We start from the raw sequence: 23,764 nt of genomic DNA, 5'->3' as shown, positions 1-23,764 counted from the left end.
ACAGGAAGGGAAATGGGTGAAATATGTCTGCATAGGTCAGAGTGAGGCAAGAAGTGTTACTCACTATTAAGATTTGCAGTAAATACTAGGGGATCTAGGGGACATAGTTAGAAAAAATATGAGTCGAGATGTTCCTTCTTTTTTTTATTTTCCTCGCTCAGACTTGCTCTCCGATTGGTCCTGAATCACTTTTTAAGCTAAAAACTCCTATATATGTATATATAAAGGTTTAAGGTAATATAGGAGCTCTCTGAGAGGATTCTTAGAATCTTTAATAGGGGCCCAGGTCTCAGCTCACGCGCTCAAGTTTTTGAGTTAATCTGACTTGCATGCAGCAGATTAAATCTGGTGGAGAATTGTATGACCGAATTTCATTCACTTTCATTTTCCTGAGCATAACCGAAGCTCATTAGTTGACCATGAACTACTAATATTAAGTAAAGTTTTTGTGTGTTCTCTAAACTTCCAGTTTTTTTTATTCTTTCTTTTATTTCAGTGCATTGTTTTTGTTTATATAGGCCTTTAATTAATCTTCATCATTAGCAGTACACATAATGTGCACCCTCCCCCATACACACACTCACAGAGATTGTGCTTCCATGCTTTATGGGGACATTCCATAGACACACACACACACACCATTTGGAAGCTGGTTTAATGTATATGACCTACAAAAAACATTTATACATGAGGTGTTATTTGTAACTAGTAGTGGATTAGATTTATTAGTTTTAATTAGTAGTATATTTTGATTTTTTTTAAATGCTTATATTGCTCGCATTTTATAATCAATATATTATCAGGCACCTCCCAAAAAATTGGGATGATATGTATTTTTCCATCCAAAATATCCCAATCCAGTACACTCGCCCACAGCTTTCTTTCCGTCATCACCCCCCCCATCCCCACCCCCACCCCAAAAAAACTAATGCTAACAAAATACAAATAAAATTAAAAAATACAAAATAATTTGAAAAAGGTTTATTCACAGATTAATTTGACTAGTGAATCTATAAACAATAACAATACATGTTTTTAGATTAAAGATGGATTATACTACGTATTCTTCAGCAATTAGGTCTTCTGAAAAATGCATTAATCTGAGTAATAAGTTTAGTAATTCACAGTTGATAATGTTAGTCAGGTGGCATAAAATGTTACATATATGTATAAACAATGCCCTGTTCGGACAGGTGGCATTTTTATGGCATGACTCCAGGATGTGTCGGCAAAAGAGATTACATTTGTTCATCTTAACATAAAAAGCATTCATGTTACTGTACGTCAGGTCGGGTGTATTTGATGTTACATGACGGAACAGCAACAGGTGGCGGGATAGTCATCCGCGTTCACTTTGAACTCATTTCCATAGACATAATAACCATAAGGCTTTCCTTTCCACATGTAGTTCACTTTGGTTATGGGTATGAGCTCGATCGTCTGCCTCTGAAACAGATTTACAGAATGACAGATTCAAGATTCGGCGTGATGATTGTCTCTAGTTACAGACAGACTGGTAATGATATAGCAACAGCTGGGCATTACATAGTTTTAAAACGCACAAATTGTAATTATTCATGTAATAATTAATAAAAAATACAATATTAAAAAGCCTGAGGGCGTGCAAAGTCAGCAGTACCTGTTGTAATACGAGAGATGTTTGGGTGTATTTCATCTGATGGTCTCTCACTAAGCGCTCAGATGCTTGTGCAACAGAAACATCTGGAAAGCCCCTTACTGGATAGACCTACAGTATACATACAACCATCTGATGAAATTTCAAGTTTCTTTTTACCTCTTACCATAAGTACTGTCTGTTCTTACCATATATTGGGCATCTTTGAAGAGCTCCTTCCCTGAAACCTTCTCCAGATTTTGCATTCTCAGACCACTCGAGTCTTGCGCTATGAATTCATCCTTCTCAATGCTCCTAAAATAGTCCAGGATTAAGAGAGTATCGTAAATTCAAAAATGAATATAGACTTAATTTAATATTATTTCAAATGAACTATAAATGTCACTTTCTTGTGCAATGAATGATAATGTACGCATCTCCTTAACAAGCTGCAGGATTCAAACAGCGACTGAGGAGCTAATGTTGAGGCAATAGCCATGGGTTATGAATCTATATCATGTAGATCATACCATTTGATAATGAGGTTGATGAAGACGAGCAGCTGTCTCTTTCCATGGCAGGTGTCACACTGGCAGGAGCCGTGGCCACTACATGAACTACAGCTACAAGACAAATCAAAACTCAGAAAACACGCCCCCTGCAGGACTCCAACAGAATACAACAATACATCAAAACTCTAAATAATATTTAAATAAAATAAAAATAAAGGTAAGAAAAAATCTAAAATTAAAATCAAGTAAAATGGGTAATTTAGGATATTAAAAACAACATTTTAAAGAAATGTCTCATTATATTAGTGCTGTCAATCACAATTAATCATATCCAAAATATGTCTGTTTACATAATGTGTGTGAGTATTTATGTATATATAAATACACAAATACAGCAATAATATTATTATATATATATATATATATATATATATATATAATTATACACACACACACACGTATATGTATTTATATATACACATAATAAATACATTCACACACATACATTAGCTAAACAATACTTTAATTTTGAATGTGATTAACCGTTTGACAGCACTACATTATATACAACTACGAATGACTTACTTTTCACGTCCTCGCCCATTGCAGTGCATGCAGCGGTCATCAGATTGACGGTGACCAGAACCATTACACACCCAACAGACTTTCTACACATGGACAAAAACAGAGGACAAACAGTTTGTATATTAGGGTATTTAAGTCATATGATGAACTGAATGAAAACACATATGGCTTGTGTGCACATTTCCAATACAATTCAACTTGAATTCTTCTCCAGACAACACACAAAGAGATACTTTTGCTCAATACAACTGCCATGTTTTCCTCTGTGAAAAAAGTTTTGAGAAATGCCAAGTATGCAGCCCGATCGGACTGGGCAAAATTTACTTACGTTTCCAGATCCAGCACATGTGGTACAGGGGTTTCTTCCCAATCCCAGACACAAGTGACAGTTCTAGTGTACAAACAGAATATAACGCTCTAAAATATTATCCATACATCCATTATCCAACATAACCATTACTGCTATTTTTACTAGCAGGAGGAAGCCAAAAAGCATTTGTAATTTATTACGATTAAAATTAAACACTTTTCGTAGCAGCCTCAGTTCCAGACAGATTTCTTTGTCCCATTCATTTTTTCCTTTTTTAGATTTTTAAGAGTCATTGTGAAAGAGTTATAAGCCTTGACAACAAACCGATCAGCTACAAAGTAAAATCCACAACATAAATTCAAACTTCGATTTGATGCAAAACTATTTAGGTTATTCTTCAACATTCTGCATTAAAATATAATTTAAAAAATAAATGTTGAAACTAATTTAATAAACAATGCTTTAAGGAAAGTATAAAGCATCTGTCTTTTTTTGTGACTGATTGAAATTCATTACTATATTGAGAAAATGAGTGGAACTTTTGCCTCTAGAATTAATGCTCTTTATAATAGTGCTACAAACTAAAGAAAGTTAATAAGTTAATAAGTTATTGCGATCTTTTGTACGATTAAATATAATTAATGTGTTAGCTTCATGCAGAAACGCTAAAATAATAGCCACTTTTCCACCATCAAGCGAAACCGTTCTCAGGCTTTACTGTTTTACTCCATGCCAGTCTGCACCAGCAGATACAGATAAGGTTTTATTTTCCACTGTTGCTTTGGTAATGCTTGTTTACATACAGTGTGAGATGTAAACAGCAACAGTGTTACGGAGGATGATCAGATATTTCTATTTAATTCCATCAAATGGTGCACTTGATCCGCTACAGAGAGAAACTCGTAGCCAGACAACGATCGAGTGGCCAATTCTGAGTGGCGACGTCACTAGACACTTTTCAGGTTCGATTTTCAGGCTAAAAACGGTTTAGAATTGTGGTTTTCCAAACCCTGAGCAGAAATTGCTTCACTTTCTTAGAACCATTTGGCCCGATGCTGGAAAAGCTGGAAAAAAGGGACCAGCTCTTTCAGTTTTTTTGTGAATCATGTGGTTAAAGATCAAACCTTGACCGAAGAAGTATAGGGCACTTTAATGGTCTGCTTGTGCTCTTTAAAGAAGGCTGGCGGCTGAGCTGCAATCTGCCACGGACCAGGAGCGGGCTGAACACCAGCATCCACAGGCTGACCTGAAATTTTATAGTTTTACTGATTATCAGCCATAACAATAAACACTGCAAAATGTCCCTTCCTGGTATTTGGATCATCGTATAATATAGTGTAAACATTCTGGGTACCTGTGTAAGGCTCCTGACTCCATTCAGTAGATCTGGATTCTGTGAACGTCTCCAAACGATACTGAGGAGAATAAGTCACATCAAAAGAAACATTTAGTTCTATCGACCACAAATCATTGCATGTGATGCTTCTGGACACATCATCATTGATGTTGATCGGGGTCATCGGGTCTTTCAACAATCAGACACTCTCAGGCAACCCAGTCAGGGTTGAAAATGGGGACTATTGAAAACCCCATGGACCCTGTTTTAGTTTGAAAACTCCGGGGGGGTTTCACAATGTCTAGTCGCAGCGATGCTATGCCAACAGTTTCTAGAAACTTCAGCTGCCAGTCCTGTGCAGATGTTAGCATGCCAGAGGAGGTCCTGGCAGATGTTGTTATCTTCTCCCCAGCCCTAACAACTGCAATGGTTGCAGTGAACCCCGCAAGAGTTGGTATCTACTATGGCCTTCAGAACTTTGTCAACTTTGACATCAACGATAGCAGCCCTCAGGGCTCATGGACAGCTGCTGAGGATGTGATCCAGGGTCCTTCTCTTCAGGCGCAGAAGGCAAGCTGATGACTCTGCCTTCCCCCAGCAAAACAAATTGCACAGCCTAGAATAACTATTTTATTCTGTGGGGCTCGGTTTTCTAGAGCTTATTCAAGCTGCCACATCCTAACCACCCTGCTTCCTCAAGCAACGTTTTGAGCTCATCCTGAAGCTGTGAACTGGCTAAGAATACCACATTGGTCACTCCAGGCCTTATAATTCTGTATACATTATATGTCCAAAAAAACGAATTGCTGCTTTTCTACTCCACATATTGAAAGAAAATGATGGTCATAATGAGGATGATTTATTGTAGGCCTCACCCTGTAGGTATTAAAGGACTCCATATTGGTTATGACTCCCTCTTTGTCGGGGGCTGAACTATAACAGCACTTGCTGGAGACGTATGTTGCAAAAGATTCACGTGCTCGGTCCTCTGAGATGGATGGTATGCTGTTATCAAAGAGAAAAGATCAATACGTTAGTGACCTTTGAACATGTCTAACAGGATGTGTCGTGACACTATTTATTAGCAGAGTTTTACTAAGCTGACATACCCTAGCCAGGTCATAGTGCAGACTAATGAGCTAAAGTGGTGAATCAGCAGAATACTTTTTAGATAAAGCTTTCAAACCTTCTGATGCTAAAACTCCCAAAACATGATGATGATGATGATGATGATATGTTTGCCAAGTTAAACTAAAAAAATGTTTTGCATTATTATTTAAAAAAAAACGTTAAATTTATTTGCATAGTAAGTAATGTTATGTCGCAGTTTTTCAGTTAGATGTAAAAATACGCATTTTGGGGGGATTAAATTGATTGCTTCTAGAGCTGTGCAGTTCGGCCCCAAATTTTATTATTTGTCAGCATGACAATATTTCTAATACTGTCATACTGAAATTTACATATGCTAAATATTTGAATAAATGTTGTTTTTTTTATTACAATTACCAAATAAAAATATTAAAGAAAAAAAAACATTGTGACCTAAAAAAATTAACATTTGGGTTTGTTTTGATTAATCATGCTGCCCTAGTTTAAGAACCAACCCCCCCACCCCACCAAAGAGCATATCCAAACTGTGAGAAATGAAGATTGATGATTTGTATGATGATTTGCATATCATAGGCATGCGTTTAAGATTCAGTGCATGCATTGTGCGCTTCGCTCTTACTGCCAGTCTGGTGAGCTGGGGGCCTGTTCAGGCACAGGCATCGGCACAGATGGAGGTGGAGGTGGAAGATACCCACCTGTGAAATTAGAGACGTGTCAAAAACAAAAATTGGGATCCGTTAATGCATTTCTGTGCTCTGAACACTGAATTCCACTGGTGCATCAGATGCGTTTAAATCATTTAGTTTGCGCAAGATGCCGCTGTGCATTTTTTACACAAAACTTTTTATTTCTGCATCTACAAAATGATGAATAATGTTGAATAAAATGATGAATAAAGACTGTGGCTAAAACCTTAGTTTACTAAAGTGCCGTTCTCGGTTACAGTGACTCGATCACATATAGAATAAACGCATATTAACAAAAAACACTCACAAAACATTGAAAGCATGGGGAAAAATATGTTTTTAATAGACTTTCAAACTCAGACACTGAAGACAGATGTCTGTCTGACAGATAATGGCAACTTGTTTCATAGCTTAGGGCCATCAACAGCCTCTTTCAGCTATTTCAATCTAGCTCTGAGAATCAAAAGCAGATGCTTTGTCATTCTACGGCAGTTGTACAATTCTATGGTATTTTGTATGTGCAACTTGCACTAACATGCCACTAATTCAGAAACACTTAGAAGCAAGTACACCTCTGTGGTGACATTTCATAAATATAATCTTTCTGACACATTTGTAAGCACCACATGAGCCTCTCATTCTGAATGGTTCACTTTATCTTTTTTCACGTTTGACATAACTCGCATGCTTCTTACCGCCTCCGCCAGCTATGGTTCCTTCGTATCCGGGGACTGTATCGAACATGTTTGCGGGAGGAGCAGAAGGTCCATGGACACTTGTTGCAGGAGCGGCTGCCATGGCTGAATGAGATTCAGACTAACCGGTTAGGTAAGTTTTCCACTAGTTGGGCTCCAAGAAACATATAGTATCCGTTAAAAAAAAATCAGCTTCAACTAACACAAAGATGTCACTATGCATTCAAACATTTTTTTACATTTTATTATGCAGCTTCTAAAATATTGATTGCAATGATTGGTCAGTCACGGCACAGTTTCCTTAAAAATCCATACAGCCTATAAATACCCACTTATTATTAGCTCTCAGCTGCTTAGACAAGAAAATGTTATTCAACAAGCCTTAGTTAGGGACTTACTTTTTAGATCCTGAAGAACTGATTCTTGTTGTTGGTTAGACTCCTAAAGTCAGTGGTGAGCAGTGCCTACAGTTCTAATGCCTACAGCTTTAAGTCTAGTATATATGGTTTAGGAATGTTTATCCTACGGTATTGTCTGAGAGCTGCTGCTATTGGACGGCGCTGAATAGACGATGATTGGGCGTTTCTACAAAAAACTGGGTTAACTTGATCACAGTATTTTGAATTATAAAAACTATTACGTTTTTTTGGACACTTACCGCAGTACCTTTTGTATATTTCGGAGTACTGTTTGTTTTATAAATACCGTCTAGTATCGCTTTGTAGCCTACTTCAGACGACTTTTAATGTTATTTAATGACGTGCAAATTATGCACAAAACGATGCATCTATATTGTTTAGTATACAATTAATTTACCACGATTATATTTCTAACATATCGTTAAAACGCCATGAAGTGTTGTCCGGTAAAAAAAAAAAAAAACTCTAGAGGGGATACGTATGGCGCTTCTGTACTGAGCATGCGCACATCAATACATGCTGTACAACAATTCCCGGAGAGCTTATCTCCAAATCATACCTGTTTGGAAGTTTCTAGTGATCCTGAAGAGCTTGATTAGCTGGATCAAGTTGGAGCTAAACGCTACAGAGCTGCAGAAACCGATTTTGAGACAAATGCTGTACAACAATAACTACTATTTTATTATTATTATTATTATTAGTAGTAGTAGTAGTAGTTATTCCTGTAAGGGGCAGGTTTTGAAGTTAATAAAACACAATCTAAAATCATTGTTCATTTCCGCTCCGAGCTGTATCACTTCTGAGATTGCATACGTTTCAAAACAAAACCTTACCTGGTGCTGGTACACCATAAACCGGGTTCATGCTGCCATAGTTCGCTCCATAGCCGCTTCAGAGGAAGTTTAAAGAAGTCAGGTTGAGCATTTTCGAAAACACAATGTAAATATCGATTAAGTTTTTTTGTTTTTTAACTCCTACCTCACAGTCGGTCTCTCCATTTTGCAAACGCGGTCAAAAGTAAAAGTAAGTTCCCGAAAACGTTCGACAGCTTCCTATGCTGTAATCATCATGTGATTCCTGTTTCGCGATGTTATTTCCTTAATAAACGCGCAGGAGGTCAACAATAGGCCGTTGCACAGTCTAAACAGGCGTTCATTGTATATAAAAGGTAATATACCTCGTTGTAGTCGTAGGGCAAAGTACAGCTTCAGCATGTTTGTGTGGGTTTCATCCGGGACCGTGGCGCATATATATATATATATATATATATATATATATATATATATATATATATATATATATATATATATATATATATATGTATATGTATGTGTGTGTGTGTGTGTGTGTGTGTGTGTGTATGTGCAAAGTTAGCAAAACTCTCAATTCTTCAGCGAAATAACGCTTTTCTGGGGAATGCAAAAAAGCCCTTTTGGGCCTCCGTAGTTTCTGAAGCTGGTGAAAGAGAAACCGAGAGTGCAGTTCACTTTTGGCGAGGAGTCGCTACCGGGGCTAGTTGTCACACCTTTTTACATTAGTTCATCCGAAGCAAAACCAGTGAGATGCTGTATTTATTTATTTATATAGAAAGTTATGTCGGTATTCAGAAGCTCACATGTCTATCCTTAGACGTGAAGGTGAAAAATAGGACGTTTCTTTGGATTATTTCTCAGAATGACACAATGTAAATCTGTTTATCAACCTTTGCCTAGATTTAAACAAAAAATGTCAACTTTAAGTCATGAAATAACAATAAAAGCTAACAAATATAAAGGGGACGATTAGCAAGTCCCCGTATGGTAATGTTAGTTAATACAATAAGTAACAATGAGCAGTACATTTGTTATGTTATATACAGTATATGACATTTTTACTTGTGCGTTGAGCTAGAACAAAATTTGATCATACTGAATAGAGTTCGTATAGTATAGTTTTTAAAATAAAGCATAGGAATTAACCGAGATACAGTACTTAGCCCCCACCTCCCTTATAAAATGTTGTACGGTTGCCATACTAAAAGTACCTTGCTATTTAAACACCCAAATCAAAATATGGTTCTTTCAGTAGTTGTGGTACTTTATTGTTAGTGTGGTGTCTCTCCTGTGGTTCAGGCAGCCTGTATCTCAGTAGCAGGCCGCTTCAGTCCATCTGTCTCATCTGTGAGCAGCCAATGCACACACTTGCACTCCAACGGTGTTATTAGCCCTACCCACTATATTTAACTGGATGTATTATTAAGTCATACCCAGATTTTCATGACGTTACATTGAGGAGGGTGAAATGAGATCATCTGTGTTTCTCCAAAATCCTCCTATCTTTGAGTTAAGTTGCAGGATTTCCCACAGAGGATGAACCAAGAGCTCTTGCAGGATGCAGAGAGAGCGTTGAGGAGGAAGATAAGAGAGAAATAGACCCAAAGCAAGTCTAGGGCTGAAGATCTGTGGAGAGAGAGAAGGAAAGAGGAGCTATGTGGCACATTAGTTGTTCGCTAAACCCCAAAGTGCTCCCGGATGGGCTCCCTGCACGGACGACCATGAAGAAAGGACTGGCTGGAGGAGTCAAAGGGAAGAGGAAGATGTTCTCGTTTTCTTTACGATGCCGGTTTGGAGTGATCAGAGGACGGGTTAAAGGTAAGATATGAGAATGTGCGTAAGGTCTGAGTGTGGTGATGTTTGTACAGGTAAAGGGGGAATTGTGTGTGTAGGTGTGTGCACTTCATAACCAGGCTGCTGACGTTATTATATATATAAAAAAAACATATTTTATGTTTTTATTGCTTGTGTGGGTTTTAAAAAATGTAATGAAATATATGATGTCCTACATTAGCTGAAGCGACCTGCAATACAACATTCTGCCACTTGGGGGCTGTATTGTTTAAAATGACTTTTAATTATCTGCCGTCTTCTACAATAAACCCGCATTAGGTTGCAATCATCAGTTATTTAGAATTTTTGTAATCATTTCACACCGTATGGATATGAATTTATATAATTTAGCTTGAAAGCTTGCTATATTATTTTACGTCCTACGCGAAATTGCATTTTTTTTGAAGGATCACCGAACACTGGAGTGAAAATTGTATGGACTGTGATGCATGCATTGTTGAGGTTTGTTTCAGTTTTTTTTTTACACTATAGAGAAGAATATGCAGTACGCCCGTGTGTTGATGGGTGAGACAGGTGTTTGTCTCGGACACCATGCAGCTGTCAATACAAAAGTCTACTAGTGGTTGAGATGCTTCCACCAACCCCCAAAAATGAAATCTGAGAACAGATCCACATAAGCTTGCATTTGGTTTATCCCTATAAAGGCAAGGAAAATATATGGCTTATATTCCGTGCGTACTATTAAGCTCAGTTTTAACAACATATACATATCTGGTGCATCATTTTGTTTTCATTTTTGATACCCGTGATTTGACCACAGTGGTAATGAAACTATAACATCAGGATTTTTCCCACTAGATGCTTGGCTGGTATTTGATTATATTGTAACTATAATTTGCAAAGCAGAATTTTTATTCACCATTACTCCAGTCTTCAGTGTCACTATATATATATATAATATTTTTTATGGCTTTTTTCAGGGTTGCTTTTTTCAGGGTTCTTTAAATACATTTACCATGGTTTCATGTTGCGCAGGCTGTTTCACGCTAGATGCTCGGCTGCCAAATGAAGAGAAACGGGGCACGTGAGAGGGAGACAGACAGGGAGGAGGAAGTGTTTGTGCGTGAGGCACGTGGGGGCTAAGAGAGAAATGAGGGGTTTGGTTCTGTGTGTGTGTGTGTGTGTGTGTTTAATATTTGTGTCTATATTAGCTTGCCTGTAGGAAGATTCTCTCGGGCGCAGGGGTACAAGACTATGTGTGTGTGTGTGTGAGCCAACATGATTAATAGGCCAGTGCAGGAAGGAAGAGCACATGTGAACAGCGAGAAGCTGAAGAAGTGGCAGAAAGGAGGGAGGAGAGGAGAGAAGGAGCGAGCGTGCGTTCTGTCCGGGTCTGATCTCTGTGAAGCACTGGAGCGTTCGCATACATTCCCATACTGCAGCGCTGTCATCTCTGGATAAACTACCATCTGCTTCGGCTCACGCTGCAAACCCGGGACTGAATCCGTGCGAGCGGATCACATGTGTTTTACGGATGACTGACTGGAGACTAGTTGCATTCGTGGATCGGCAGGAGGAGGAGACCACATTATGCTGTGTGGAAAGAGCAAACTGGAGTGACACTGGAACGTCTCAGGAATAACCCGGCGGCAGCTATGCAACACTTTTTCAGTCGCTTATTCATGCATTACACTCTTACGGGCTCTCACGTGGACCTGCGGTAGAGATATATTTGATCTGCACATGTTTATGGAAAAGCTAGAATTCTATATGATTTGCCTGTATGGAGTGATCGTCGTCTGTGCAACAGGAGCAGCTCTACGTAAAAGTATCTGAGGTCGCTGGATGGATTCATCTGGTCTGCTTGTCTTCAGGACCATCATTTCATTGCTTTTCAAAGAGGATTCGTTCTCAAAGGAAGCCCGTCTGAAGTTCCACATGCGATGTGGCTTAATTGGATAGGTTTAGAGGGTCATTTCCAGGTGTGCGCTTTAACAAACGGTTTGGTCAATTTAGTCAGATCCTAAAATGATGTGTGGCAGAATGGAATCGTGATATTCCCATGATGCTGTGTGGTTTGAGGAGAGAGGGTCGTAACAACAGTGGTGAGTCATGTTGATCATTTCTCCACATTCGGTGCTTTCTTTTTCACTTCTTCTGTCATACACATTGGGGATGGAAAGATTTTTGTTTTTGTTTTTTTAAATCTGACAAAGGCTACATTTATTTGATCAAAAATACAGTAATAACAGTAATAGTAGTTTTTATTTTAATGTAAATGCGATTTATTCCTGGGATGTCAAAGCTGAATTTTCTGCATTATTATTTTAGTCTTCCTTCAGAAATCATCGTAATATGCTTGAATTACTGCTCAACAAAGTTCTTACTATTATCAGTGCTAAAAACAGGTTCCTGCTTCATATTTTTGTGGAAACTGATACCTTTTTTTTAGGATTCTTAGAATTTATTTGAAGTAGAAACCTTTTGTAACATCCTTATTGTCACCTTTGGTCAAAATAATGCATCTTTGGTGAAGTATCCGCAGTATCTATAGAATGTTTTCATATCTAGTATATCAAAATGATCGTTTTATAAACTTCTGCTGGTGGTATTTGGTATCAGATGCTATTTTTGATGGTACTATTTACCATGGATCTGAAAGATTATTATATTCACATACAATGGTGTTTAAATTATATTCCGAGACACTTATACTTTAAGTATTGATACCAAATACCATTATGTTTGGTAATTTTATGTTTGCGTACTGGTTCGAAATGCTTTTGTCTTGTACGGCTGAAGTTAATCGAATTCCTACAGTTAGGGTTCTGTTTCATATACAGCAAAAAAAATATATATTTCTGTTTGTCATACATTTTCTTTAAAACTAAGAATGTGTTGTACCTATTCGGACAGAGTAAAGAAGGCCCGCCCGTAACATTTGTCCTGGGCCGTGTGCTTTTCAGCTCCAGCCCTGTTAGTAAATGGAAAAGCCTGTAGAGAGCTGAGTGAGGAGTGACAACTGGGGCCACTGTGGCCTCTATAAATAAAAGCCCAGCTCTGAAAATAGACCCTGAGCTTCCATTTGCATTGTTAGAACATCATCCGTTTAACCTACATCAGGATTGGTGTCAACACAACCAGGGCCGTCGGAGTGCTTTGCTCCAAATTAGTTTCAGAGTTTTAATAGACTTAGAAAATGAGTTATCATGACCCATAATGACAGTTTGCTCTGCTGTGATTTCAGAGACGCTGGTCTGTGTGAGTGTGTGTTATGTAACACTTGCTTACTACTCATAGATGTGCGGTTTGTTGACTGTTAAAGCAGTGCAGTGATGTTTAACCTCTTAAACAAACAGTCTGAACGATGTTGGTTTGTTTGGCCTTTTGGCCTGAAGGCCAGCTGAACCGTCTTTATTGACTAAAAGGAGATTTATGGGAAGAACTACACAGGGATTTGTTGACTTTTTTTTGTTTAGTTGCACACAAATTTCCTCTACATCAAGTTCTTATTTTCAGTTTCGACACTGGTTAGTAATATTTATTTAAATAAAATGAATATTTTTATTTTGCATGGACAGTAAATGTGTATTTTTATTCAGCATCAGTGACAGTAAAGACGTATATAATGTTACTAAATATTTCTATTTTTAGTAAATGCTGTTCTTTTGAATTTTGGATTTATCAGAAAATACTGAAAATAGATGTATCGAGGTCTCCACAAAAATTCAAAGAAACACATCTGTTTTCAACACTGGTGCAACGCAAATGATTACTCAGCAGCAAATCAGCATGTCAGAAGTATTTCTTAAGGATCATGTGACACTGAAGATTGAAGTGATGATACTGAAAATCAGGTTTTCATTACAGGAATAAATTACGTATATTTGAATGTATAACAGTTTAAATTGTAATATTTTATAATACTGCTGTTGTATTGTGTTTTTAATGAATGCAGACGTTTTCTCAAAATATTGAGAAGTTTATAAACCTCAAACCTTTGAACGGATTGAATAATTAAAATTTCTAGGGTTAACAAACAATGAATTGAACAACTAAGGCTTGCAGGTTGTGTACGTTACTGGTTCAAGATCAGGATGGGTAACTGAAAGGATGTGAAGTTCAGAACCATCAAGTGATGTGCATTGCTCCACTGGGACTGTTTTAGTATCGTGAATTTGTGAATTTGTAACCTGTACTTCCATAAAGTGTCTTTCCAAATTAAACAGGATATTCAATAATAACATTGGAGAGAACTTAAATTTAGGCCTAATCTTTTTTAATTTTTTGAGAGGGAATACATTTCTGTTTTACTGTTTTAGTATAAAAGTAAGATTTATGTATTGCATGTTACATTTCCATCCATTTGGATTACACAGTTTTAACATAAACTAATAAACGTAATGCATATTTGTCAGTCATACATAAATGGAATGGGTATGATTATGCGCTCAAAAACATCATTGCATAATTTATAATTACCTATTTGCATATTTTTGGGGCTTTATTTAAATAATCGTATTTTAAAAATGCGTTCATTTAAATTCCTTAGAATCAGCATAAATTTGTTCGTTGTAATTAAGATTAAATATATTTGCGTCAAATAAATGTTCCTGGGTGAAATATGTGTAGGTGTAGCTGTTGCAATATTTAATCACTTAAAATATGGGAGATAGAAACCAGTTGGATTTATTAAGGATAAATATATTAATCTGGTTACTGTCTATTTAACATTTTAAATAGTGACATTACAGAAGTCTTACCTGATTCATAACTGTTTAATTTATGTATTACTTATCACATTAAATGCATTCATTTGTGTTGTGTTTTACTGTTGTATCATAAACAGTGTTTGCTGCATTCCATAAATACACTGGTTCCCTCAAATAAGTCTTTATGAAAGTAAAGATCTTTTTGTTTGGTTGAATTCAGTTATAAAATATTATCAAAAGCAATCAGACCAAGCCTGTAACTTGTAAAATTGTAACGTATTATCAATAATATATATTATATATTACATAATTTGTTTTCTCATGTTATATGTTTCAGAAGATGTCCCGTACACGAAGGGAAGCAAGGATGCTGCAAGTGACAGCAGCGGCCTCAACAAAAGGAGCAGCTTAGCTGGTAAGTGTTCATGTAATCCAACAGAAATCAAACCTGCAAAAAACACAATTTTTGACGCAAAAATGAACATTTACTCACCCTCAGGCAATCCCAAGATGCAGATTAATTTGCATCTTAATAGAAACGGGTTTGGAATCATGTTTAATTATTTTCGGATGTTTTGGAATCTATTCAGCCGATCTCTGGCTGAAGCACTTTTAGCATAGCTTAGCATAGATCACTGAATCTGATTAGACCAGTAGCATCGCGTTCAAAAAAGAGTTTTGATATTTTTCTTGTTTAAAACCTGACTCTTCTGTAGTTATGTCATGTACTAAAACCAGCGAAAAAATTAAATTGCGATTTTTCTGTTCCGATATGATTAGGAACTATGCTTCCATTCCGACCTCCTTGATTATTACGCCGGAATGGGAGTATAGTTCCTAATCATATCGGCCTAGAAAACTGCTATTTTTTTTTCTCCGATCTAAGTACAAAATATAACTACAGAAGAGTCAAGTTTTGAATAGATATTAAATAAAATATCGAAACTGTTTTATCGAAACGCAATGCTACCGGTCTAATTGGATTCAGTGATCTATGCTAAGCTATGCTAAAAGTGCTATCGTCAGACCCGGAGATCAGCTGAATGGATTCCAAAACAGTAAAACTCAACTTGAGAATGAGTAAAAACATAAAAAGTGGAGTGTTCCTTTAACGAACCTTTTATGCTCCACATGCCACTGCTAGACTACATTTGCTCTGTATAGAGTCTCTTTAGAAGTCGTTCTGCCAGTCGCAGCACACATACATGTCTAGTACCTTAAGGTAAAGAGACTGTTTGTCTGTGATAAAGCTGATATTTGATTTCTTCAGACTGCTGCTATGAACCCTCAGTCGCTTTTTCTGTTCTTTTCTTTTTATCCATTGGGCTTATGAAGAATCATGTCAGCTCATTTGTCTCTAGTGATCCACCACACTGACACTCACCATCAGATGCTGTAGAGATTAAACAGCAGTAATAAGCATATACTTTAGACTTCAGCTGCTACATCATAAAAGCGAATCACATCATTTTTTCTACGTTTGATCATACTGATAAAAATATACTAATTAATAGTGTCCTCATAACCGTCATAAGTGGAAAATAAACCATAATAAAATAACAAACAGAAGTGATATATTTAACAATTTTTTAAATGTTTGTTTTTGTACATCATCCTTGTATGTTTCCATAAAATACACTTATTACACACAGTATGCCATAAAACCAGACTGCAGTACTAACCATCTGTCCTTCAGGAAATGGTTAAATAAATCTGACTTCCATGTCGCAATGCATGGCTACACATGATCCCCGGAGAACGGCGGTGAGGTACCTGCTGTGAAGGTCTGTGTGCTGGTGCTTGTGTGGTTATTGTGTGTTTGTGCTTCCGCACAGACGAGCAGAGAGGTGTGACGACGGTGGAACTGATTAAAAAAGAGGGCACCAGTCTCGGACTCACAATCTCCGGAGGTTGTGACAAGGATGGCAAGCCAAGAGTGTCAAACCTGAGACCAGGAGGTCTCGCGATCCGGTGAGAAACGGATGAGACACACGCATGCTGATCAGTGACTCATCTCCCAGTAGTACATTTTATTGCTTGGTGCTCTTTTTACTTTTTTACTCTTTTTAGTTTTTTTAACTTCATGGCCCAGGATCATGTTATAATTCAACTGACATTTAAGTAATTTTTATAAAAATTCCATAGAATAAATTATGATGTGCATCTTAAGACAAAAAACAGTCAGTGACATGTTTTAAGCTGAGTCTGTTTAAGTTGAAACAGCTCAGATATACATTTTAGTCTAGGACTAGGTTTAAGACTGGTCTGTGGAACCATGTATTAAATTGAATGTATTAAAATAAATAAAAAACAAAAAAGCCACATGCTAATGGTTTCACATTAAATAAATTTGAGTATGAGTCATTTATGGTGAGTTTTATTTGTAATGAATGTCTAATGAATTCTAATGAATAAATTTTGACAACAGTAAATTTAAAGGATTTTTATGAAACTAAAATACATGTTTATATTGTGTGTGTGTGTATGTATATATATATATATATATATATATATATATATATATATATATATATATATATATATATATATATACCAGGTGGGGGTTTCAGAACAATATAACAATAACAAAAATTACAACTAAAATAAAAATAAAAATGAATGAAAAATATAAAACTAAAACGTAAAAAATATTCAGGAAAACTCCAATAGTATTTCATCAGTACTAAAATAACACTAGAGTAGTGTGTGCAAATTATTTTCCAGAAAATGCTCTAATAAAATGACAAATTTACAAAATTTTTACCAAAAGTGGAGAAATAAGACATTCATTCATTTAAAATATGAATAAGATCTATTATAGTATGTAAACACTTACTTTCCAGAAAATATGGTAATAAAAATTCTAGCAAAATGTAAAAAACCTAAAATAAAATAAAAAATTATAATAGTATTTCAGTGATGTTAAAATAGCCCTCTTTTAGCGTGTGCGGTGCACCATGTTTACTCACACAGCTCTTTAACCTCAGGATCTGGGCTGCTTGTGTGTATGTGTGTGTGTGTGTGTGTGTGTGAGAGAGAGACCTCAGGATGTGGGCTGCTCCATCACATCAGCCTCTAGTGTGACAGGCTGACGCAGGCCTAACGTGACCGCTCTCTCTCTGTCACACACACACACACACAAGGAAGATTTTAGTTGAATGGTTTTGCTGACCTGTAGGCAGCGCAGGATTGATGTGCATGTTACTGAAAGCAGAGTTGCAAATGTTTGTTTGCAGCCAGGTGATTTAAACTTGTGACCCTGCATTTAAGTTCACAGCTTTTTTTTGGTTGTCTGTTTTTTTTTCCCCCAGTTTCCGAAGCTCTAGTGCAGACGTGCTAGTGTGTAATTATTATGCGTGTTAATGCAGTTTAACTCCACTGCATAATTAGGCAGAATCACAAAATGATGTTTGGGTGGTTCGTTTTGCCTTCGGTTGTGTGCTCATGTATAAATTAACTATTTTGTGTGTCGTCATTGTGTCGGTTCCGAGCGTGTGCCGTTGTCTAAGTTAATGCGGTGCTTACAGGCAAAATCCTAGCGCCGGGTGACAGCGGCGGCTTAAATTAGCTTCTACAACAGCTCATGAGGAGTCAGCTCTGCTAACATCACACATATGTACACTCACGCGCCGCAACGTACCTGCCGCACAACACAAACACACACTTTTCTGCAGCAGACGCAGGATGTTGATGATCGTGCAGTCTTCATATCAGCGCTCCGTATTATATGGAAGTAATCTTGTTTTTAGGATTTGGGATTACCATACACTGCAGTTCAGTTTTGTGTGTTTTTGAAGATTTATTCATTTATTTGCTCAAAAATGCAGTACAAACTGTATAAATTTTCTATTTGAGTGTAATTTGAATTGTGATTTATTCCTTTTGCGCAAAGCTGAATTTTCAGCATTAGTATTCCAGTCACATGATCCTACAGAAATCCCTCTAATATGCTGATTTGTTGCGTAGAAAACATCTGTTAATATTATCAATGTTGAAAACAGTTTAACATTTATGTGGAAACCATGATAAATTCTGGTAACAAAATGATTTAACAGTTTCCTAACTACTTGCATATTACTAGAATATCAGCAATTTCCTAATTAAGCACATATTAATGCCCTATTCTACACCCCCAGTTCTACCCAGGACCTAAACTACCTTACTAACTGTTAATAAACAGCAAACTAGGAATTTATTGATGCAAAAGCTGTATTTAATAGTGAACAAGTGTTCCAAAGTGTTCCCTATTCCAAAGTGGTGCATATATTTTATAGGATTCTTAAAAAATTCAGTTCAAAAGAACAGCATTTATTTGAAATAGAATTAAAGGTAGGATGCATGCTGTAATTATGACCTGATTCATTTACTTTTAAAATGTAGATACTGGCTTGTATGAATGTATTTAAAATGTGTATATATATATATATATATATATATATATATATATATATATATATATATATATATATATATATATATATATATATATATACATTCCCTGAGAATTTAAGCAATTCTTGTGCCATGCTCTGCTGTTACTAAAAATGGGGATTTAGAAGGGAAAAATATGGTTTCGGAAACAAAAACACATTAATAAAACACATCTTTCTGTACAATTGTTGTCCAAACATATTAATCACAAACTTCAGAATCTACTATGCGTTTTACCAAAATTGATCATGGCATTATTCAATTCTCCGTGTTCTTCTGTGTGGCAGGAGCGACCAGCTCAATGTCGGGGACTATATAAAATCAGTGAACGGGATAAACCTGTCCAAACTCAGACATGATGAGATCATCAGCATGCTAAAGAACATCGGAGAGCGTGTGGTGCTGGAGGTGGAGTATGAGCTGCCTCCATTCGGTACGGACATAAAACACGTTTACATTCACTCCAGTCTCCTGTGGAAGGAGCGTTTGGTGTGGAAAGATTGTTGAAGGGATAGTTCACCCCAAAATGAAAATTCTGTCATTAATTACTCACCCTCTTGTTATTCAAAATCCTATTAATATTCCAGACTTTTTCAATTAAGAACTTTTTTCGAGAGCTCTCTGAGCCTTCATAGACAGCAATGTAATTAGAGATGAATTGTGCAATAAAGTTGTTATTTCTGTTTTCTTTGCGTACAGAAGGGTTTTCTCGTAGCTGTAAAATTACGATTGAAAGACTGATGTCACATGGACTATTGTGTTTATGCCATATGTCCTTGCATCTGAACCTTAATTCTGTTAATTATATTGCTTTAATGACAGAATTTTCATTTTAGAAGTGTTTTTAAAAGAAGTCTCTTATTCTTACCGATTATGCATTTATTTAATCAAAAATACCGTAAAAACAGTAATAACGTAAAATGTTATTACAATTCGAACAACCATTTTCTACCTGAAAATATGTTAAAATTGAATTAATTCCTGTGATCAAAACTGAATTTTTAGCATCATTACTTCAGTCTACGGTGTGACATGATTCTTCAGAAATTATTCTAATATGTTGACTTTCTAATAAAGAAGTATTTATTATTATAAATGTGGAAGACTGTTACAAATATTTTTTATTTTTGTTTATTATGTATTTTTTAAACCTTGCTAACCTCTCAAAAATCATTTAGTACAACAGTGTATCTTAAATAACTGACAATGCCGATCATGGTACAATAGTACCGCAACAGAATTTAAGATGTAAGTCTTTTCATCGGTCTGTATCTCATCCTCCTGTGACATTAACACAAGCTGTTCTCTGCGCTCTTAGCTCCCAGCAATCCCTGCAGCGTCATCTCTAAAACTATCGAAGTGTGCTTGGAAAAGGAAGGGAACAGCTTCGGCTTCGTTCTGAGAGGTACTGAACCACAGACACTCTAATAATAATAAAAATAATCACGAATATCACATGCGCTTTTAACTTGAAATGAGGTTATGACCATAAACTGAGGAAAATGCATCAGTAACTGAAATCAAACTAGCTGTATTTTTTTTATTATTATTATTTCACAAAGAATATCCCAAACCAGGCTTATGAGGCAACTGCACGGAATACTTATTTTAATCGAACAAAAAATTCAAAAGATTACTAAATAAATTACATATTTTATTTGTTTACGTGCATGTCAAAGGAAAACCTGTGAACATGTAACTGTGTTGCAAAATGAGAATATTGAAGAATTAACTTAAAAAGGATACTTAAAGAAAATATTTTTGTTTTAAAATGGTACAGTTTGGAAATCCTTTAAATACAATTTCAGCACTGTGCATATTTTACTTTTTTTATACAAAACTGAGGGAAAAGAGAAAATTTATTTTAAACCATTTGTGTTATGTTACTCTCAAGGTCAGAAGGTGTGTGTGCGTGCATGTGTGTTTGTGTTCAGCTGCATTTTATGGCTAAAGGCAATCGAGTTGGCATGTCAGGTGTGTGTTTCACATGCTTTCAGGGGGCTTTCATGAAGACTGGCATAAGGCTCGACCTCTAGTAGTGACCTACGTCAGGCCTGGCGGACCCGCAGACAGGTGAGACCACGATGACTCAAATCATTTGTGTGTGTGTGTGTGTGTGAGAGAGAGACACACACAAAGCCCTTTAGAGCATCTCTGTTTATTAATTAGCTGAATGTCTGAATCATCGTGAAGCTCTCTGTGCGTCACATCATCTGCATGCATTTGGTAGGTTATTTGAGTTTATATTGCCGTAATAGTGTTTTTTTTTTCCTGTGTATGAAATGTTATGTATTTAGTGTAGATTATGAGAGCATTCTGTATGTTGTGTGTGTGATCGTTGAACCCTGTAAGCTGGTTCTGGAGGCACACATGTTAACCGAAGCATAGGCTGATGACATTAAAATGAGTGAGAAGGGTAGAACGCAGCCTGAAGCACACACACACACACACACACACACACACACGAGAGCAGGCGAAACACATGCATATGAATGCTTCCTGTTTCAACTTGCTTTAATGTGAATTAGATCAGCAACTACACATCCACAATGCGTACTATTTATTTAAAACACCACTTATATTGGCATCGCCAGTTTTTAGCAAAATGACACATTTATATAATGTATAATAATTGTGTAGTTTTAAACGTTATCGGCACATAAGTTTGATAAAGCAATGTCTGTTAATGAGAAAATAAAAAATGTGACTAAATTGCTTGACGTTATAGAGAGTTATGTAATGGATAGTTCACCCAAAAAGGAAATCTGTAGCTTCCTCAGGCCATCCAAGATGTAGATGAGCTGTTTTCTTCTTGGGAAGAGATTTGGAGAAATCTATTACATCGCTTGCTCACCAGTGAATCATTTGCAGTGAATGGGTGCCGTCGGAAGGAGAGTCCTAACAAGTGATAAAAACATGACAATAATCCACAAGTAATCCACAACATTCCAGTCCATCAATTAATGTCCTTTGAAGTGAAAAAACCTGGTTTGTAATAATCAAGTCCGTGATTAAGGCATTTTAACTTTAAACTGTTGCCATCAACTAAAATATGAGTCTTCTATCCATTGCTTTCTCCAGTGAAAAGGTCAGCTTGTCGGAATCAGGAGAGAACTGAAATAGACTAACTAAAACTGGGTCTAAAGTCAATGGCGCAGTATTTTTTTTGTTGTTATTTAAAGAGTGCGTTATAGCGCGTAAGTTGGGCCACAACGCACATACACTCCGCTTATTACACACACCGAGAAGCACAGCAACTTAAAAATGCAAGATATTATTATTGTGTAGGCTAAATAAATATAAAAATGCCTGCATGTCATAGTGGATAATCATTGCTTGTATCAGAATTAGGTAGGCAGTATCAGAGTGATCTGTTTCCTCGTTCCTCTATTAATTCCTTCTCGTAAATAGTGAAAACACCACGACACAAGCGCAACAGGCTATTGAAGGGAATGATAAATGAGACTCTGATTGGTTCATTGCACATTATGCTCAAAACACACACATTACTCATTAAAAGAATAAGGACAATCCTTTTAGATCATGCTCGTGCACGGCAACTCTTTTTTCTGCCATTAAATTAGAAAAGTGGATTTAGACGTGCCCTAAGTGCACCTGCTCCTTGCGTTTTAGACCATATTCTAACAATGATATATTTGTTTGTTTCATGTAACGGTGATGTATTTGTTACAAATACACTTTACAAGAGGTTAATCGTTGTGATGTCTGTTTAAACTTTAATTCTGACGGCACCCATTCACTGCAGAGCATTCATAGATGAGCAAATGATTTGATGATAAATTGCTACAAATCTGTTCAGATGAAGAAACAAAATTCATCTTCAGGGTGAATGTTCTGTACCAGAATATGAAACCTACACGCGTTCATCTTTTTTCTGCTGTTTATAATTTGCTTCTTTTTTTTTCTCTCTTATTTTTAATAACAAAAAACTTGTTTAAAGATTCGGACGAGCTTTTTTGGTGTCATAAACACGGTACATGTGGTATTCTAATTATCACAACAAACCAATTTCCAAGAAATTCTGGATATTACAGAAAATAAGTCATTTTGATCTTTACAAAAAAATCATGAAATCCTGGTGGGGCTGTTTTATTTTAGCATTCGCGTCTGCGTTCACCTCTCATCTCAGTCGCTGTCTTTTTATGTTTCCGTACGTCTCTCCGTGTTTCTCCGTCTGTCAGAGAGGGAACCCTGCGAGCGGGCGACCGTGTGTTGAGCGTGAACGGTGTTGCTGTGAACAGACAGAAACATGCTGACGCTCTGACCCTGATCATGCAGAGCAGCCAGGAGGCTTTCTTCCTCATCGAGTACGACATCATGGTCATGGGTGAGCAGGCACACAGATGCGCACGTGCACGCAGACACACACACTCGAGTTTGCTTGTATGCACATATACTCTCCTGTGGCCTTAATTAGAGTACAAACATATTCCACTTCCCTCTAGATTCCCACAGGAAAGGCGAAGCACCAATGAGATCTCTCTCTTTTCCTCTGCATGACAATGAGATTAAAGCTTCCTGCATCTCAAAAAGACCCAATGTGTCTCTTGTAGGTTTTTTTTTTTTGTAAGAGATCTCAGCAGATGTCCCAAACCTGGCTGGATGTCAATATGAAGTCTTTTTTTAAAGGGCAAATGATTGGAGCTGACGCGAACGTTACATTTAAAGCATGAATTATAAGAGACCCTATCATTTTCTTTTATACTGTTCATAAGCTTTTGTTTGT

At 36.7% G+C, this 23,764-nt stretch overlaps 2 protein-coding genes across 9 annotated transcripts in view; one reads left to right on the top strand and one right to left on the bottom strand.

Moving 5' to 3' along the window:
• Positions 1-966: 966 nt before the first annotated feature.
• LOC122350989 (protein SSUH2 homolog) lies at positions 967-8,536 on the bottom strand. Of its 3 annotated transcripts, XM_043247795.1 has the most exons (14): positions 8,446-8,536; positions 8,247-8,365; positions 8,102-8,157; positions 6,850-6,954; positions 6,088-6,163; positions 5,234-5,363; positions 4,377-4,437; positions 4,147-4,268; positions 3,041-3,103; positions 2,713-2,795; positions 2,146-2,238; positions 1,825-1,930; positions 1,640-1,747; positions 967-1,446 (listed from the first exon to the last, which is right to left on the bottom strand). In XM_043247795.1, exons 2-14 carry the CDS (start codon positions 8,264-8,266, stop codon positions 1,306-1,308), a joined length of 1,164 nt encoding a protein of 387 aa, XP_043103730.1. In that variant the 5' UTR covers positions 8,267-8,365; positions 8,446-8,536; the 3' UTR covers positions 967-1,305. The 3 variants fall into 3 exon arrangements, with proteins under 3 accessions (XP_043103730.1, XP_043103729.1, XP_043103731.1); XM_043247794.1 differs by lacking the exon at positions 8,446-8,536 and having other exon boundaries at positions 8,247-8,435; XM_043247796.1 differs by lacking the exons at positions 8,102-8,157; positions 8,247-8,365; positions 8,446-8,536 and adding an exon at positions 7,248-8,086.
• A 103-nt stretch (positions 8,537-8,639) lies between these two features.
• grip2a (glutamate receptor interacting protein 2a) overlaps positions 8,640-23,764 on the top strand; it is a 33,621-nt gene continuing 18,496 nt past the window's right edge. For 3 of the 6 annotated variants that reach the window (XM_043246376.1, XM_043246375.1, XM_043246374.1), the window contains exons 1-7: positions 8,640-9,898; positions 14,924-15,001; positions 16,422-16,557; positions 19,305-19,450; positions 20,336-20,422; positions 21,015-21,090; positions 23,220-23,365. In XM_043246376.1, coding sequence (XP_043102311.1) covers positions 9,736-9,898; positions 14,924-15,001; positions 16,422-16,557; positions 19,305-19,450; positions 20,336-20,422; positions 21,015-21,090; positions 23,220-23,365 — 832 coding nt within the window. In that variant the 5' untranslated portion in view covers positions 8,640-9,735. Of the gene's footprint in view, positions 9,899-11,023; positions 11,980-14,923; positions 15,002-16,421; positions 16,558-19,304; positions 19,451-20,335; positions 20,423-21,014; positions 21,091-23,219; positions 23,366-23,764 lie in introns of those variants that run through there. The other 3 variants (XM_043246372.1, XM_043246371.1, XM_043246373.1) reach the window with 3 other exon arrangements.

This window comes from Puntigrus tetrazona, chromosome 8 (assembly GCF_018831695.1).
Source record: "Puntigrus tetrazona isolate hp1 chromosome 8, ASM1883169v1, whole genome shotgun sequence".
NCBI classification, from domain to species: domain Eukaryota; kingdom Metazoa; phylum Chordata; class Actinopteri; order Cypriniformes; family Cyprinidae; genus Puntigrus; species Puntigrus tetrazona.
Note: the sequence above shows the minus strand (reverse complement) of the source record. Positions and strands in the feature narration are given on the sequence as shown.

What these genes read in the sequence shown, in the direction of transcription:
- LOC122350989 (XM_043247795.1), bottom strand. Translation starts at nt 8,266, where the DNA reads ATGGAGAGACCGACTGTGAG. An exon ending in CCCAGCTCACCAGACTGGCA is followed by an intron (nt 5,364 to 6,087) that starts GTAAGAGCGAAG and finishes CTTTGATAACAG; the next exon opens with CATACCATCCATCTCAGAGG. An exon ending in CATGTGCTGGATCTGGAAAC is followed by an intron (nt 2,796 to 3,040) that starts GTAAGTAAATTT and finishes GTCCATGTGTAG; the next exon opens with AAAGTCTGTTGGGTGTGTAA.